Below are 13,348 nucleotides of genomic sequence, written 5' to 3' on the forward strand. Positions count from 1 at the left end.
TGTGGACTGACTTTAAAATATTGTTTAGTCAAATTTATTGTGCAAACGTATGTTAGACTAAAAGCTAATGTGTGCCTTGCTCCAAAATTGACCTCGGGCATTGTGGTAACTTTATTTTTATCTTTAAATTCACCACATTCTGCTGTATGTTTAGGAGCTCTTTGAGGTTACCTATAAGTGGTAATGAAGAAAAATGTGACAATCCAAATTCTCTCCTGTATATTATTTCTCTCATGTGATTTCCAAATCATCTATGTGTGCTGTCATTTTTTAAATGATCACTCGACGATTAGAGAATGGTTCTGAAGCCGCTGATGACGGGCATAGCAGATTTAGAAGTAACATATAAATATATACTTGTAAATAAAAACTAGGCCTCAATGTAGATAATTTTTGTTATTGTTTGTGCAGGTTATCGGTGTAACGTTTGACAGCTCGTTTCAAATGCTCTCTTTCAAAGCTATAAAAAGCTTGTTATCCTAATTAATGTTGTTGTCCTTGAAATACTGTTTTTTGCTGTAGGGAATAATAAGAACATTTTAAGGCCTTGCAGACAAATGAGCTTGTTAAAGGTTTTTCTGTCTAGGTCTGTACCATCAAGTAAGATGACAAAAACGTGTAAAAAAATGAGTAAACAACAACCCCCCCCCCCAATTATAATGAAAAGTTAATATTTTCCACACGTCAATGTAGAAATGCAGTAGAAATCAATAAAAGGGGCACTATTTTGACAAGAAAACAGAAGTAGATGAATTCACTAAAATACGTTTTTTTATAATCTACAAATAATAATCCTGCTTAGTTCATTCATTTTTTTAAATATTTTTGACCACAATTCATTCATGCAAGACTCCATGTTGAACGCAATATAATTGAACATGGCTTGATGTTGAACGTAAGCTGATATAATCACAGTTTGGCATGAATGGTCGTAATTTGACCATGTACAAATGATTTTGCAATCGTGTAGCACAGTGGTTCTTAACCTTTTTGTCTACTGCGGACCCCCAATTTATAATTACTAGAACCGAGGGAACTCCACTGAAACCTCTTCAGAATCTGAGGGCCCCACTGAGTAATTACTGGAAGCCAGGGACTCCAGTTGAAGCATTTTCGACAATTTGAACCACAAAAATATGCAGAACAAATATAGAAGCATGTATTCATCAAGCAAATATACAAATGATGAAATATTATTTTTTGAAATTCACAAGCAAATATAAAAAAACTCTAAACTTTAATTTTAATGGGAAGGTTGGAGATTTTCTAAATTCAATTGAGACTACTCAAAGTCCTTACTGTATACTGTTTGATGCACTAGTATTGCTTCCATGAATTAATCTTAGGAGACTAACTTAATTTTTAGTTGTGCCTTTTGCTTCTTTATTTATATACACTTTATATTCAATCTGTGAATAATATTTAAGTTTCTAATCAGTTGTGGACCCCTAAGTAAGCTCCGTGGACTCCCAGGTTTCCCTAGACCACAGGTTAAGTACCAGCGGTGCAGTATATAGCACCAGTGGTTGGTTGTGAAGTCTTTTGTAAAATGTTTTGTTTCAAAGTGCAGAGATACTAATATTTTATTACAAAGACTTCCACTCTGCAACTAGAGAGATTTTCTTTGCCGTTCACGTTTAGATACATGCAAACCTTCTGTGGAATCGAATAACTCACTTACTCTTCCAGTCTCTTGCAGAAAACAAAACATGACTGATAACCCATTCCAAATAGGCTCCCTATTTTATCTGTAATTTAAATATGATCTTTTTGCTTGTGGCACATAATAAAAAAATATTTTGGAACGTGTCCATCTTTCAGGAAATGTATACATGGCCTTGCAATTTCTAATTTTCTTAACTGATTGGTCTTAATAAGTTTACAAATAACCTGTGTTTTTTCCTTCGAAGGGTCAGTTTTTTAAAATGTTTTGTTATTTCCTGTGTACTGTTACTTTGGTTATTCATAGGAAATATTGGGTAGTCTATGTGTTGTCAATATTTTAAGGCTAGATATATATAATGTCACTTCAGCTTTTTCCTTGTGAAAGCTGCCTTTCTGTAATGACAAGATTGGAGTGCTAGGAAGATAGGTTAAAGTGAAAATTCAAAATAGTAGACTGTTATTGTTGAGGTAGACGAGAAGGTGGATGGACCACAAAGGTTAAGGAAATGCATGCTTCACAAAAATTATGAAAAAGTGAAAGTCAGCAGTTGGTTAAAGAAAAGCCCATGTTTTTAATGTTTCCTTTTGTCATTGGAAACCACTTGGCCAGCAAGTTTTACACTTTCAAGTATTGTTAACTTAGACAAGCTTTTATGGATTGTGGGGAGGGAGGAATACTGATATAATCACTATGTTTTTTTATGTGTGCACTCAGCTACTTTTGGGAGAGGTTAGAATGACCACACTTGCATCAGATTAGTTACTTTCTTTAGTTTGCTGTCACATGTAAAAGGCATGCCTTTTTTTCTATTTCCCGTCTAAAAGCAGTGTCTGTGGAAAGCGCTATAATTTTAAAAGCTTATGAATACATTAGATTACACAAAAATCCTGATATATTGTTATTATAATATTCATGGTTTGGGTGATAAAGATCCTTGTTTGGAATTTGTTTTTTTAAGAGCCTATCACTTTTCAGCACAGTAATTTGTGGAAATTGTTTTCTTTTTTTGACGCTGTATTTACGGCTGAAATTTAGGTAGACGTATTTGTCTGAAACCGTCTAGACCTTCCGCCCAAAGCCCTAATGGACCAATTACTCCAAACAGACGAGGTGAAACTTCACAGCTATTAATCTTTGGGTTGCCTTCTATAGCTCAGTGTTAATTGCAGTACAAACTTTATTTCCTTCACGCAGCAATCAACTTGCTTGTATGTATTTAGGTGTGATCAAAACAGTTACTCCAAATTTTCACAATTTCATAAGTATGTCTTGTATATTAAACTAATCAACTTGCATGAATGAATGCTTTGCAATGTAGAGTTTCTTTGTAACATGTAACATTTTTCACATCTTTTAGAGCTCTATCCACTCCCTTCGACTACAAGGTCATGTGGCACTTGGGGAGAGGACGGTCAAGATTAAACAGAATGTATTAGTGAGATCTCTCAAACTCACAAGTTGGGACACCACAGATTGTCAGCAAAATTTCTAAAAGGCTTATTTGGAGGAGCCAAATCTTATCAATTATAAGTGCCAACTAGCTCAATATTGTTGAAAAGGGGTGATAGTTTCAATATGGGAAAATGTAGGTCACAATAATGAGAGGTTTTGAAAACCCATGGAGTGGATAATAAGAGATACAGGAGTCCTTATATTGGCTTTCAGCTCCTTCTTAGTACATTGCAGAAGCTGTGCTAAGTGTGATACTATGAAAGAAGATATTGTGAAAGTGTAAACTTTTTTTCACCTCAGAAGCAGCATGCCATATTGCTACTATGAGACACTAATTACAGGTCATTTCAGTTCAAGTGAGAAAAGCCAATAAGATTGATTTGCTAGGCTAAGAATTTCAGACCTGCGTTAAGAGGAAGAACCTGATGTTTAGAGCTCTCTTGTTTAATCTTCTCATTAGTGCAAAGTTGTCTGTCAAAAGGAAGGACAGATCTTTTTTGTGGTGTCCCATGCAAACAGCCAGCCTGATCCGGAGCTGTGTTAAGCTCATCACTCTCACCATACAGGTCTCCATGCCATATTTCAGTGGTCCTGGAGTTGGTAGATGGTCTATATGGTCATATTGTTGCCACCTCGCGCTCTAACTAGGCAAGAATTAGTGCTTAAATGAAAGGCCTGATAACTGGGCCTATCAACCGTGGTCTTAACTTACAGTATACAGCCTGTGCCTGACAGCTAAGAGATTACTGGTATATTTTGTTTCTTCCTTAACTTAAAGTGATGCTTATTGGTCTTATTCAACCTGGCCTTGTTATCTGCAAAGAAACTAGTTTTTGAAATAAATATTTTTGTCATTCCTAGGTACGTTTTCCCATTTGTGAAAACCGTTTGCAGTTTGTTTAACAAAATGTTAAAATTGTGGCAGAAACAGGTTTCCTATCTAATGCCACGTTCGGTTACAATTGAGCTGATTGAGTAATTGTCTATTGTTAATTTTCTCCTGCAGATTTGAATACAAAAATGTTACCATTTTAAGGAACTCGCTAAATGCCTCATTCATTGCATAGTAAATCACAGAAGGGGCCAGTTGCTGCAACCAAATGCCTTAGCCTTATGACCATTTTTTCTGCAAGAGTTGTTCAAACTTTTGGCCACCTAAATAACTGTGGTATGAGTGCTAATTGCATTTAAACCATCCATGGTACGAATCACTTTTGTGCCAAACCACCATCTGTCATTATATGAAGTCTGCCTTCTTGAATTTCAGAGATTATTTGGAGGCGACACCTAGTAAAGATTATGGGGTGCCTTATACTCCTTTTCTCCAATACCTTCTTTACAATAAATTTCATGTGTGCCTTCCCGTCTTGTGGCAGGTGGTAATGCCTTTTTTTTTTTTTTTTTAAGATCATGTAGCCTGAAATACATATCCCTATTGAAGCTCTAAAATAAACTCTGGCTGAACGTTTTTTGTTTAAAAGAGAATGATTTGTCATTTTAAATCCTTTAAAAAAAAAAAAATGCATGGATGGTGGGTTCTGCTTGATGCGAGAAAGTATTTGTTGATCAAACCTAAAATAGAGCCATACCTACGACCTTCTGTTGTTTGTATAATATTACAAAGATTGAACACAAATCGTCTGGATCACTTTTTAACTGTCACATCTAAGTCTCTTTTTGAGGTCCCCACTTTTAGAGCCCAGACAGTTTCCTAGCTGGCCACGCTATGGCAGCCATTCTAGAGCAGGTCAGCAGCAATTTTGCTTTTTGTTAATTGTGCACTGTGAACTTGTTCTACATTAACATGCTGCACGTTATTTATTTGGGTCCATAAATGGTTGTTAAATAAGTACATAAATACAGTATGTTATTCTCTGGGTTGCAACTGCAGGAGGTATCTCTATGATTCATTGCGATAGCAACCATAAGCCTACAGTTCCCCAGTAAGTGCCCAACATCTTTAGGTTCTTTTTACCCTAGGTTGGGTTAAGTCATATGAAGCATGACTGTTCAGAAACATTTTGGGATTTCGACTACATAGAAGATTTTTTTGGTTAACAGTTAACATTGTCAGTTGGACATCTGAAAAAAAGATCATGACTTGAAAGTCGCAAGACACCTTTCTGAAGGACAGTGTATCGCTGGTAATTTTTTTAAGACTTTGGGCTTGATTTAGGCAGACAGGTTACTCTGTCACAACAGTGATGGATATCCCATCCGCCTAAATATAAATGCTATAGGATATCATGGGATTTATATTTCGGCGGATGGGATATCTGTCACCATTGTGACGGAGTAACCCGTTTGCCAAGTTCTAAATCATGCTCTAAGACTAAAGGCTTTCTAGGTTGTAGAGAATGCATTGTTTTCTATAGGTTTTTGTCATTGATTTAAAGTATAATCTGAAAGAGACACGTTAGTGATGGATTCCTTACCTTAGAATAATCCCCAGGCGTCAGACTGGATCCTGAAAGTTTAGCTAGCAGTACCCCTGCGCGTTAGTAGGTGGCGTCGTGCGTCTCCGCATCCGTCGCTGGCGTCGTAAGTGCCGAGATGACGTCACAGAGACTACTTAGGTGCCACCCATGCGCGCTGACGTTAATTTTTTCTTTTTCCGCGCCAGCAAGCGCAGATCTGGTTGGAGCACGAACCTTAGTCACTTTTTGACTACACTTTTGAGACTTTTTGTCTCCCTTTTTCTCCTTGGTGCACGTAGGGATGCCTGGATTTAAGTCTTGTGGGGCCTGCCGTCACAATATGTAGGTGGCGGACCCCCACGATGTTTGCCTCTACTGCCTGGAGACTGACCACGACTCCTGGTCCTGCCGGGACTGTCGGGCCATGGCCCCGAAGGCCTTAAGGGTGCGGTGCCGGAAGCTGCTGGAGGTCTGGCACTCGCCCCAGTGCCGTTCCAGGGACTGTTCCCGGGAACACTCGCGGGGCCGCAGTCGGTGCTCCTCGGGCTCCAAGTCTTCGCCCTCAGATTCCGGTATGCGACGACATAAAAAGAAGTCGAAGAAGTGTGTTCGCTCTCCGACGTCCCCCACCGGTCCTCGGATGCGGACGAGGGGGACAGGGGTTCTGCCCCTGCGGCTCCTTTGGAGCCTGGGAGTCCCGCGACCTACCCGCCTTACCCGGGTCCGTCTGCGACTCCCGAACAGGTGCAAGAATTTCTTGCCACCATGGACCACCTTTTTAGGCCTCTGGCTCTCGCCAGCACGCCTTCGGGCGCTGCGGTCCCGTGTCCAGATCCCGTTGGGCCTTCTGCGCCGCCGGCGGATCCAGCTTTGGCGCCACTGGATCCGGCGCTGCCGGCTCTGGCCCCAGCGCCAACCTCGGCTCCGGCGCTGCAGTGGGTGCAGTTCCGCCCTTGCCCCGGTTCCAGGACCATTTCGTTCCTACCTGGGATCCGCATTGGGAGGCGGCGCCGGCTCGGCCCGACCGGTTCCGTTTCCAACGCGTATGTTCCTTCTCCGGATCCAGCTCTGCTGCCGCAGTCTGTTCCCCCTGCAACAGAGGTGGAGGATGACTGGGAGGGGTCCGAGGACCCTCTTGCCTGTCAGTGTGACTCTGAGCAGGACTGTGTGGACGACTTGGAGGAGGCCGGCGACCTCGATATCTCTTCTGACCCGGGGTTTGCCTCTCCCCTGCCTACCATGGAGGAGGATGCCTCCTACATGATGATGACCCGTCGGGCAGCTGAGGTCCTCAACCTCGATCTTCCTACGGTGGCCCTCAAGACTAATCTCTCCACTGAGGTGCTCCAGACGGCGTCCACTTCAACGGAGCCTCCGTTTCCCTTCAACGACGCCCTCACTAACGTCTTGTTGGGCACTTGGTCGAGGCTAGCCACAGGGGCTCTTGTGGATAAGAATGTCACCAGACGTCACCGCCCGGCACCTGGTGACCCCGCATTTCTGACCACTCATCCTACGCCTGAGAGTCTGGTCATCCAAGCCTCGACGTCGCAGAGTGCCTTTCCCACGGCTCCGCCGGATAAGGACTCTAAGAAGCTGGAACAGTTTGGAAAGCGGTTGTTCTCTTCGGCCAGCTTGGTGCTGCGGTCGGTGAACACCGCCTGCTTATTGGGCCGCTATTCCCACACGGTGTGGGATACGGTTGCTCAGGTGTTGCCTCGGTGTCCTGAGGAGCTCCATGCTGTGGTGTCCCAAGCAGTTGCTGAGGGTAAGGATGCGGCCAAGTTAGCCATTCGGTGTGGTTTGGACACCGCTGACTCACTCGGCAGGGCGATTTCTACGACGGTGGTACTTCGTCATCAAGCCTGGCTGAGATCCACCGGGTTCTCGCCTGATGTTCAGAGCTCGCTCATGGACTGCCCTTTGATGGCACTCGCCTGTTTGGCGATAAGGCCGACAGTGCACTGGACCGTTTTAAGGACTCGCGGGCCACGACCAAGTCCTTGGGTCTTTCCGCTAAAAGCCCCGCCACTCCTGGGTTTCGTTCCTTTCGTGGACATGGCAGAGGCGCCCAGGCACGTTCCTTCACCAAGCTTGTGCAGAACCAGCCTCAGCGCGGCTGCGGCTACCGCAGGGGCAGGTCTGGGAATCAGTGTGGGGGTCAGTCCACCTCTGCCCCCGCTGCTTCTACCTCCAAACCTTCCTAATCCGTGCTTTGTGGAGCACCCCACACCGGTGGGTGGCAGGATCCGCCACCACCTCCTCCACTGGAGCGATCTCACATCGGACAAGTGGGTGTTGCAAATCATCTGCAGGGGTTACTCTCTTCCCTTTCAGTCCTCCCTCCAGCCATGCCATGTCGGGGGATCACTTGGTGCTTCTCCAGCAGGAAGTCACGGCCTTCTTGGCCAAAGGGGCAATCGAGTGCATTCCTGGGCCAGAAGTAGGACGTGGTTGTTATTCCCTCTACTTTCTGGTCCCCAAGAAGGACAAAGGGGGCCTGCGCCCCATCTTGGACCTCAGGAACGTCAATCGCTTCCTCCGGAAGGAGATGTTCAAGATGTTGACTCTGGCTCAGGTCTTGGCTGCCCTCACCCTGGAGACTGGATGGTAGCGTTGGACTTGCAGGATGCATTTTTCACATCCCCGTCCTGCCGGCCCACCCGCGTTACCTGTGGTTCACGGTAGGCTGTGAGCATTTTCAATTTGCCGTGCTCCCCTTCGGGCTTACCAGCGCCCTTTGGGTGTTCACCAAAGTGATGGCGGTGGTCGCAGCTCATCTGCGCAGGACTCAGGGGTGTCAGTCTTCCCCTACTGCGACGACTGGTTGTTGAAGACGAGCTCGCGCCAGACAGTCATTACCCACCTTCAGACTACGGCCGACCTCCTCTATTTGCTGGGGTTCTCCATCAACGTGCCGAAGTCGCACCGGAGTCCCTCTCAGAAGCTCCCCTTCATCGGAGCGGTTCTGGATTCGACGCTGTTTCGAGTTTATCCTCCCGAACAGCGAGTCCGGGATATTCAGGCTATGATTCCAATCTTTCTGCCTCTATCCCGGAGTTCAGTCAGGATGACCCTCCGGCTCCTAGGCCTGATGGCCTCCTGCATCCTGATAGTGCAACATGCCAGATGGCATATGCGGCTCTGCAGTGGGACCTGAAGTTCCAGTGGGTGCAGCATCAGGGCAACCTGTCCGATCATGTCCAGATCTCTGAGGGCACTGCACGACAATTGCAGTGGTGGCTCACGAATCGCGATTGGGTCAATGGCAGATCCCTCTCCCTTCCCCTACCGGAGCACACAGTGGTGACGGATGCGTTCCTCCTGGGATGGGGAGGCCACTTGGGAGAGGCGGAGATCAGAGGCCTCCATATCAACCTTTTGGAGCTTCGGGTGATCCATCTTGCACTGAAGGCATTCCTTCCCTCTGTCCAGGAAAGTGTGGTGCAGGTGTTCACGGACAACACCACCACCATGTTGTATTGCAACAGACAGGGTGGGGTGGGGTCCTGGACCCTATGTCAGGAGGCTCTGCGCCTCTGGATATGGCTGGAACATCAAGGTATTACCTTGGTGGTTCAACACCTGGCAGGTTCTCTGAACGCCAGGGTGGACGAACTCAGCCGCAGGTGCTTGATGGATCACGAATGGCGTCTGAACTCGGAGGAGGCACAAGGTCTCTTTCAGCAGTGGGAGAGCCTTGGTTAGATCTATTTGCCACTGTAGCGAACGCGCAATGTCAGCAGTTCTGCGCGTTGGAATTTCTAAGGCGGCACTCGCTAGGAAACGCTTTTCGTCGCGGGTGGAGTTGTGGTCTGTTGTACGCATTTCCGCCTATACCACTTCTGCCCAGAATGCTGAAGAAGATTCGGCGCGACCGGGCCCAAGTCATCCTTGTGGCTCCGGATTGGGCACGAAGATACTGGTATCCCGAGCTACTCAGCATGGCGATCGATCCCCCGATCTGACTGCCTCTTCGGCAGGATCTTCTGTCGCAGCAGCAGGGGACGGTCCTCCAGCCGATTCTGTCCAGCCTCCACCTCCATGCGTGGAGATTGAGCGGCGACACTTGACAGCTTTTGATCTTCTTCCCGAAGTCTGTGATGTCATTCTGGCAGCCATGTGTCCCTCCACTAAATTGGTATACGCCTGCAGATGGAACAAGTTTGTGGCATGGTGCACAGCTAAGTCTGTGGATCCCCTTTCTGCCCCTCTTTCCAAAGTCCTTCTATTCCTTCTTTCTTTGGCCCAGCAGGGCTCTGCTCTGGGCTCTATCAAAGGTTATCTTTCGTCCATCTCCGCCTTTTTACGGCTTCCAGATCAACCTTCTCTTTTTAAGTCCCCGGTTGTTAAGCGTTTCCTGAAAGGCATTATGCACACGTTTCCTCCCATGCCGTTCATCATGCCTCAATGGGACTTAAACCTTGTCTTGACATATCTGATGTGCTCTCCCTTCAAACCCTTTCATACCTGTCCTTTGTGTCTTCTTACTCTCAAGACGGCTTTCCTGGTAGCTATCACCTCTGCCAGAAGAGTGAGTGAGCTCCAGGCTCTTTCTTCTAAACCTACTTTCCTTTCTGTTCATCCGGACAAGGTGGTTTTAAGGACCCGTCCTTCTTTCTTGCCAAAGGTTGTCACGCCCTTCCACATCGGGCAGACCATCACTTTGCCTACCTTCTTTCCGCATCCTTCCAAAGAGGAAGAGAGGCTCCACCGTCTGGACCCAAAACGTGCGCTCTCGTTCTACCTGAAGCGCACACAACAGTTCCGGGTGGATGACCAGCTCTTTGTTGGCTACATGGGCGCCAAAAGAGTTCGGGCTGTGCAGAAACGGACCATCTCTCGGTGGGTCGTTCTCTGCATCAAGGCCTGTTACTCGTTGGCTAAGAAGGAGCCTTCTGTGGGGCTGCGTGCCCATTCTACCAGGGCGACGGCAGCAACTACTGCCTTGGGATGCGGCGTCCCCTTGCAGGACATTTGTCCGGCAGCTACGTGGGCTTCGCTGCACACGTTTACCAAGCATTACTGCCTTGACAGGTCCGGAGAGATGGCTTCTTTGGCCGTTCTGTTCTCCGTGACTTTCTGGTGTAATCTATTCGCTGACTCACCAACGGGGTTGGTATTGCTGGGGTATCTATTCTAAGGTAAGGAATCTATCACTAACGTGTCTCTTTCAGATGCACAAGTTACTACTTGTGTAACGATATATCTGTAAGAGACATTAGTTGGTGATATATTCCTTACCGTCCCGCCCATCCTCCCGGTTCTGCGAATTGATTTCTAGGGTTAAGGTCATCCCTTTCTGGGCCCTAGTTTTCTTGGCACAAGTGTTGGTTTCTTGCATGGCTCTGCGTTCCTGGTGCGGAAAGTCGTGTACAGAACTGATGTCAGCGTGCATGGGTGGCTCCTAAGTAGTCTCCGTGACGTAATCTCGGCGCTTACGACGCCAGAGACGGACGCGGAGCCGCACGACTCCACCTACTGACGCGGAGGGGTACTGCTAGCAAAACTTTCCGGATCCAGTCTGACGCCTGGGGATTATTCTAAGGTAAGGAATCTATCACTAACTAATGTCTCTTACAGATGTATTGTTACACAAGTAGTAACTTGTGCGACAGGGCCTCGCTAGGGTTCTGCTTTCCAAGAACCCCTAGAGGACGAGTATGATTTATGCAACTTTTCAACCACTACAACAACGGTTTGTACAGTTGCTCAAAGTATAACCTGAAAACACCAAAAGTAGTAAACAGTAAAGAAAATAATGGTGGTGATCAAACATAGCATTAATACTTATTAAACCAGAGTGGACAGGCGGGACATGGTAATGACAACTAATGAATATGTCGAGACCGTGAAAAATGCCACCAATTACTAGGTACTCACAATACAAAGAAAGCCTTATTAGACCACACAAGATGAACTTAGCTACACGATTTGTGTAGGCTTAAAGCTTAGACAGCGAAAATTGTAGCTAAGATGTATGCATATTTTATGAGACTCGAAGAGTGCAACATGAAAGTCACTAAATTAACTGGAGCTTGAGCTCCTGGTAGCTATGGCAAAGAGTATATACTTAGGGCAGTATGTAAAGTGTGCATTAGCAAAACAATCATAAAGTTGAAATGCAAATTAATAAAATTCCAAACCAAATTAGAAAAATAGAGTAAAATTTAATGAACAAATGACACCAAATTGTAAAAATCCAGTAAGGGGAACCGAAGATATGAAAGTTTGAAATGGGAATATTGCCAAGAAGTTCAATTTGCCAATGGTAGTCAATGGTCGCGGTAGATTAGGACATAAGCGCAATTTGAGGCTGACTGCGATAGAGTGTGTGTTGGGTATTCCAATCAGATTCGTCCTGTTCAAAGATTTTACCTTCTGATTTAGTCTTCAGTCCCAATCCATCCCAATAGTACACTTCTAAAGCCCCACAGAACTTCAGGGGAGGCACTCTGAGACTTGCAGGGTGTCAGGCAATGACTAACAGCAGGGTCCAGTTGCCACTGGTCAGTTTGGAACTTGCAGGAAAGTCATCTTGTAGCTGCTTGTATCCATGGAGCTTCAACAGGACGTCAGCCTTATGACCCTTAGAGGACACTTCTTTTTTCTGGGTACAAGAGGGAGCAGGTCCAGTCTTTCAGGGTTCCTCTTGGGTCACAGATAGCAGGTCCAGCCCTCTCCTGTTCTTTCTGAAGTCCAGAAAGTGTTCTGAAGTGGGTGCTTGCAGGTGTCAAATTGATGCCTGGCACAAGCTAGTGGGTGGGACTGACTCCTTGGCATGCCCTATCCAGTTGGATAAAAGTTCCCAGGGCCATCTGTACTTTGGGCATTTTCAAGATTCCAATTGTCTTTGACCACTCTAAAATTGAGCTCTAAGGGCTGAGGGTATTTTCTTGGGGTGGGGAGAGGGTACGATTGTAATCCTAGTATCCTCCACATCTAACGCCAAAATCTAGTTTGAAACACCCACTATATCCACAAACAACATAGAGAAAGACGTCTAATTCAAGAAAAGCAGGGGATTCCAGCAGCCACATAATGCACACAATGGACACACAAGAACTGTCTTGACATCTTGCTTCCCATCCTTTCTAGTTTGCCCCAGTGTTATATGTAAACCCAGCAGACCTGTGAACTACAATCTGTCTCTCAAACAGGATTTGACACTGTCAAAATACACTATGACCGAATATTTAGCTACTCGGAGGTGTTTCACATCCTTTTCTCACCTATTCAGATGCTAATCCCTGACTGGGATATATTGGGGAGCTATTGGGGAGCAAATGTTTAGCCTTCAGGAACTTTAGGTAAGGAAAAGATAACTTTCTAAAAGTTTCTTTCCCTTCATAATTATTAGAAAACCGACTTCGCTATTGAATTGAATTTTTAATATCTATTAAAAATACTTGTTTAATTATTTTCCTATCTAGTTACATTCCTGAGATACAGTCTTAGGATTCTCATTTTTACTCTGGGTTGCTACATAATTAACCAGGCCTGCCAATGTGAAAAATAGCTTTTTTACACGGCATTCAGGCTACAGTGGTATCCCTGACACCATGTTTGCACTGCCACTGTCGTGGACGGCACAATAGTTGCAGTCCACTAGTGCCATTTAACTTGCAAGCCATAGGTGCATCTGCCACCATATACTAGGGACTTATAGGTGGGTTAAGTATACCAATTCAACTATGTTTAATAGGGGAGCACATGAACTTTACTACTTGTTAGCATAGATAAAGCTCAGTGTTCTAAAGCCATCAAAAATATCAAGTCCAGTAAAAGGTGAACAACTGGGTGAACATGCAGA

At 45.4% G+C, this 13,348-nt stretch overlaps 1 protein-coding gene across 4 annotated transcripts in view; it reads left to right on the forward strand.

Annotated features, from left to right (window-relative positions):
• Positions 1-13,348, forward strand: part of CNOT10 (CCR4-NOT transcription complex subunit 10) — a 418,130-nt gene that overhangs the window by 53,112 nt on the left and 351,670 nt on the right. For 2 of the 4 annotated variants that reach the window (XM_085630583.1, XM_085630584.1), the window contains exon 5: positions 2,702-2,776. The exons of the other annotated variants lie outside the window; for them this stretch is intronic. In XM_085630583.1, the coding sequence (XP_085486709.1) occupies positions 2,702-2,776 (75 nt within the window). The remainder of the gene's footprint in view (positions 1-2,701; positions 2,777-13,348) is intronic. 4 annotated transcript variants of the gene reach the window in all.

The sequence above is a fragment of the Triturus cristatus genome, chromosome 10 (assembly GCF_964204655.1).
Source record: "Triturus cristatus chromosome 10, aTriCri1.1, whole genome shotgun sequence".
Classification (NCBI taxonomy): domain Eukaryota; kingdom Metazoa; phylum Chordata; class Amphibia; order Caudata; family Salamandridae; genus Triturus; species Triturus cristatus.